The sequence below is a fragment of the Colobus angolensis genome, unplaced genomic scaffold (assembly GCF_000951035.1).
Source record: "Colobus angolensis palliatus isolate OR3802 unplaced genomic scaffold, Cang.pa_1.0 Scaffold77, whole genome shotgun sequence".
Taxonomy (NCBI): domain Eukaryota; kingdom Metazoa; phylum Chordata; class Mammalia; order Primates; family Cercopithecidae; genus Colobus; species Colobus angolensis.
The window spans coordinates 2,215,729-2,220,821 of NW_012121487.1; the positions used below are offsets into that span (position 1 = coordinate 2,215,729).

General features: G+C 52.9%; 1 protein-coding gene across 1 annotated transcript in view; it reads left to right on the forward strand.

Moving 5' to 3' along the window:
- The window catches only part of HCN3 (hyperpolarization activated cyclic nucleotide gated potassium channel 3), a gene marked incomplete at its 5' end in the record, with an annotated part of 14,947 nt that overhangs the window by 3,084 nt on the left and 6,770 nt on the right, over window positions 1–5,093 (forward strand). Inside the window, one exon of the mRNA XM_011928502.1 lies at window positions 4,639–5,068. Coding sequence (XP_011783892.1) covers window positions 4,639–5,068 — 430 coding nt within the window. The remainder of the gene's footprint in view (window positions 1–4,638; window positions 5,069–5,093) is intronic.

Genomic DNA, 5,093 nt, shown 5'->3' on the forward strand with positions numbered 1-5,093 from the left:
AGATGGGTGGGGCTTCCGTGGGTGAGATCTCTCCAAAATTGGTGGGGGAGAAGCAGGAACAGAATGAGGATTCAGGGGATGGGGCCTGGGGTGAAGATGGTGGCACAGGAGGGTGGAGCACAGCTGCCAGACATACTTTAGAGTTAGCTGGATGCTGGGTGGAGGATGAGGTGTGGAAGAAGCTGGAGCTTCAGCTTCAGAGCAGCAGAATTTAGTGGTTCAGACTGTGGGCTCTGCAGTCTCATTGTCTTTGGTCAGATCCCAGTTTTATTGTTTACTATAGGAGACTTGATTTTCGGTTCTATAAAATGAGAGTGTTAAATACACTTGCCTGTGATGAGGCTGTTAGAATTAAAGGAGTTAATACATGCAAATCACTTAGAAAGGTGTCTAGCACATACTAAGTTCTCAGTGAAGCTACTATTATGTATTATTACGACTGGAAAGGAGAGGGCTGCTGGCATTAATTCTTACACATATGCTCTGGAGACATTACACTGTGAAATGCCCTCTCTTTTCTAGGCTACACCTGGGCAGCTTGTGCAATAGATTTGTTTGATTCTCTGCTGTGACACTTACTGTGTGGTTCTGGGCACATGACTGACCTCAGCTTTCCTATCCATAAGATGAGAGAAATAAGAAACTGCTTTGCATTAGCTATACATGTGTGCCACAGAACTCCATACAAATGAATAATAGTTGCATTTTTTAATTCATGGGGGCTGGGGCTGGGGAGTAGTTCAGAGAGAGAATTTGCCAGGCTGGGAATGGAGGAGGACAAGCAGGGAGGCGTTCCTGTCCACAGCAGCTCCTCCTTGGACTCCTCAGATCTTTCACATGACCTATGACCTGGCCAGTGCTGTGGTTCGCATCTTCAACCTCATTGGGATGATGCTGCTGCTATGTCACTGGGATGGCTGTCTGCAGTTCCTGGTGCCCATGCTGCAGGACTTCCCTCCCGACTGCTGGGTCTCCATCAACCACATGGTGGTGAGAAGTCCCCACAGCTCTGCCTTTCCTGGGCCTTCTTAGGGCTCTTCTGCCCGAGTAGCAGGGATGGCACAGGGAGCAGGAGGTGGGAGATGATCACGACAGAAAATAGGAGTGAGGAGGTGGGGAGGAGGGAGGAAAGGGGAAGGAGACCCAGAAGAAGTGCTCATGTGTTGGAGGGAGCAGGCAACTAAGGGTACCTAGGCAGAAGCTGAGGCCCCCAAGTTGCAGTAGAGGACCCTTTTGCCTCAGGGCCCCCAGAACCAAACTTTAGTGCCTGCCAGGAGGAAGGCCTGCAGTAGAAGGGGGCAGACAGAAAGACCAAAAGAGGAAGAAGGGCAGGCGGAGAATGAGGCTCCAAGGGGCCCATGCCCAGCTCTGCAATACACTCTGCCCCCCAGAACCACTCGTGGGGCCGCCAATATTCCCATGCCCTGTTCAAGGCCATGAGCCACATGCTGTGCATTGGCTATGGGCAACAGGCACCTGTAGGCATGCCCGACGTCTGGCTCACCATGCTCAGCATGATCGTGGGTGCCACATGCTACGCCATGTTCATCGGCCACGCCACGGCACTCATCCAGTCCCTGGACTCTTCCCGGCGTCAGTACCAGGAGAAGGTCAGCAGGGACAGGAGAGGGAGGTGTGGCATGGAGGGGTGTTGGAGACTGGGTAGCCTGACTTGAGGCCCATTCTGATGTGTGCCCCTGTTGCATCTCTGTTTCCTTTCCTGCCCTGTGTCCATTTGTTCCCTGCCCCTGCGTGTACCTTTTCCTTGTTTGAACCTATGCCTGTGCCTGGCCCCTCCACTGTCCACGCCTGGGTTTTCCTATGACTGTGCTCTGTGTCTTCCTGCTACCCACCATTATCCATATTGCTCTGTGGCCCTGTGTATCCATGTCTGCTTCCATGTTTCACCCCTTTGAGTTTGACCTGTGTCTCTGGCCTCCCACACATACACCCCACTGTTCCGGCCCCAAATCTCTCCCTGTGTCCTCTTGCCCCTGGCAATGGGCTGGCCCTCCAGTATAAGCAGGTGGAGCAGTACATGTCCTTCCACAAGCTGCCAGCAGACACACGGCAGCGCATCCACGAGTACTATGAGCACCGCTACCAGGGCAAGATGTTCGACGAGGAAAGCATCCTGGGCGAGCTGAGCGAGCCGCTTCGGGAGGTGGGGCTGGGTTGGGCCTGGAAGGGGGACTCGTCAGGGACCTGGAGTGCTGTCTGGTGGTAGGGGCTATTGGTCAGCAGGTGCTCCTATAGGGAATGAGGCCTGCAGAGGGCCCTGTGGGAGGCCAGGTATTTGGGGGGCTTTCAGGGGCTAGGGTCTTTCTTGAAGGTCCTTTGCAGGTGAAGTATACATGAGGGACTATAGGGATCTCTGTTTTCGGGGGATGGTCCCACAAGGGCTCATGGGAAAGATCTGAAGGCAAGAGCTTAGGGATGGTCCCAGGTCCACTGACGCATCCCCATCCTTTGGCAGAATATGACCCCAGGGGTGGGGTTTCTGGAAGCAGATGAGCTTGGTGGGATCATCTCAGATCACAGGGCACAGCCTGCCTGACAGGCCCCTCCCCTGTCCAGGAGATCATTAACTTCACCTGTCGGGGCCTGGTGGCCCACATGCCGCTGTTTGCCCACGCCGACCCCAGCTTCGTCACTGCAGTCCTCACCAAGCTGCGCTTTGAGGTCTTCCAGCCGGGGGACCTCGTGGTGCGTGAGGGCTCCGTGGGGAGGAAGATGTACTTCATCCAGCATGGGTTGCTCAGTGTGCTGGCCCGCGGCGCCCGGGACACACGCCTCACCGATGGATCCTACTTTGGGGGTCAGCAGGCCTCAGGGAGGGTGGCAGGGTCATGAGCAGACAGTGGAGAGGGCAACTGCTCCTGGGCTCAGGATCCGTGCCTGGGTACGCTGCAGAATCACAGAGCTCCAGCCCCTCCCCAGGCCTACTCAATGAGAATCTCTGGGCTGGGGTCTGGAGCTCTGCAGTTTTTTCTGTTTTGTTTTGTTTTGTTTTTTTGTTTGTTTGTTTGAGGCGGAGTCTCACACTGTTGCCCAGGCTGGAGTGCAGTGGCGCAATCTCGGCTTACTGCAAGCTCCGCCTCCCAGGTTCATGCCATTCTCCTGCCTCAGACTCCTGAATAGCTGGGAGTACAGGTGCCCACCACCATGCCTGGCTAATTTTTTGTATTTTTAGTAGAGACGGGGTTTCACCATATTAGCCAAGATGGTCTCGATCTCCTGACCTCATGATCTGCCCACCTCGGCCTCCCAAAGTGCTGGGATTACAGATGTGAGCCACCGCCCCCAGGGCCTGGCTAATTTTTATTTTTATTTTTTATTTATTTATTTTTTTGAGATGAAGTCTCTCTCTGTCACCCAGGCTGGAGTACAGTGGCGTGATCTCTGCTCACTGCAACCTCCACCTCCTGGGTTCCAGTGATTCTCCTGCCTCAGCCTCCTGAGTAGCTGGGACTACAGGTGTGTGCCACCACGCCCAGCTAATTTTTATATTTTTCATAGAGAAGGGGTTTCACCATGTTGGCCAGGATGGTCTTGATCTCTTGACCTCACGATCCACTCGTCTTGGCCTCCCAAAGTGCTGGGATTTTTTTTTTTTTTTTGAGACAGAGTCTCGCTCTTGTCACCCAGGTTGGAGTGCAGTGGTGTGATCTCAGCTCACTGCAACCTCTGCCTCCTTGGTTTTTGCCATTTTCCTGCCTCAGCCTCCCTAGTAGCTGGGATTACAGGCTCCCACCACCATGCCCAGCTAATTTTTGTACTTTTAGTAGAGACGGGATTTTGCGATGTTGGCCAGATTGGTCTCAAACTCCTGACCTCAGGTGATCCGCCAGCCTCAGCCTCCCAAAGTGCTGGGATTACAGGCATGAGCCACCGGGCCCGGCCTAATTTTTAATTATTTGTAGAGATAGGATCTCACTATGTTGCCCAGGCTGGTCTTGAACTCCTGGACTCCAGTGATCCCACTTTGGCCTCCCAAAGTGCTGGGGTTACAGGCGTGAGCCTTAGCTTTCCTTTTGAGACAGGGTCTCGCTCTGTCAGTCAGACTAGAGTACACCTCAGCCTTCTGAGTAGCCGGGACTGTAGGTGCACACCACCATGCCTGGCTAATTTTTTTATTTGTTGTTGAGATGAGGTCTCACTATGTTGTCCAGGCTGTTTCTTGCTTCTTTTGCTCAACATTGCATTTTTGAAATTCATCCATAGAACTGAATGCAGCTGTAATTGGGTAATTTCACAGCTGTATGGTATGCCAGCCCATAAATAGTGTATTTATCTACTTATCTATCTACATTTTTCTACACAAGGATATGTGCATTGTTCTCAAATTTAATGCTGCTGTAAACATTCCTATGTGTATCTCCTGGAGCACATGTTTCCCTTGGAGGTGTCTATACCTAGGAATGGAATTGCTGAGTTGCAGGGAATGCAAATGTTTAACTTCAATAGATAAATATTTTCCCAAATGGTGGTCCCAACTTATACTCCCAGCAGCTGTGAACAGTCTTTCTGTTACTGTGTATCTTTGGCCATTCTTGGCCACGTCAGCCTATCTTCTGTCAGTCTAGTGGCTGGTGAAATATCCTCACGGTCTTACCCCTCATCTCACTCCCACCTTAGGTTTTACTGGGACCTGATCATGCTGCTGCTGATGGTGGGGAACCTCATCGTCCTGCCTGTGGGTATCACCTTCTTCAAGGAGGAGAACTCCCCGCCTTGGATCGTCTTCAACGTATTGTCCGATACTTTCTTCCTACTGGATCTGGTGCTCAACTTCCGAACGGGCATCGTGGTGGAGGAGGGTGCTGAGATCCTGCTAGCACCGCGGGCCATCCGCACGCGCTACCTGCGCACCTGGTTCCTGGTTGACCTCATCTCTTCTATCCCCGTGGATTACATCTTCCTGGTGGTGGAGCTGGAGCCACGGTTGGACGCTGAGGTCTACAAAACGGCACGGGCCCTACGCATCGTTCGCTTCACCAAGATCCTAAGTCTGCTGCGGCTGCTCCGCCTCTCCCGCCTCATCCGCTATATACACCAGTGGGAGGAGGTGGGGCGTGGAGGTGGCGGGGGCG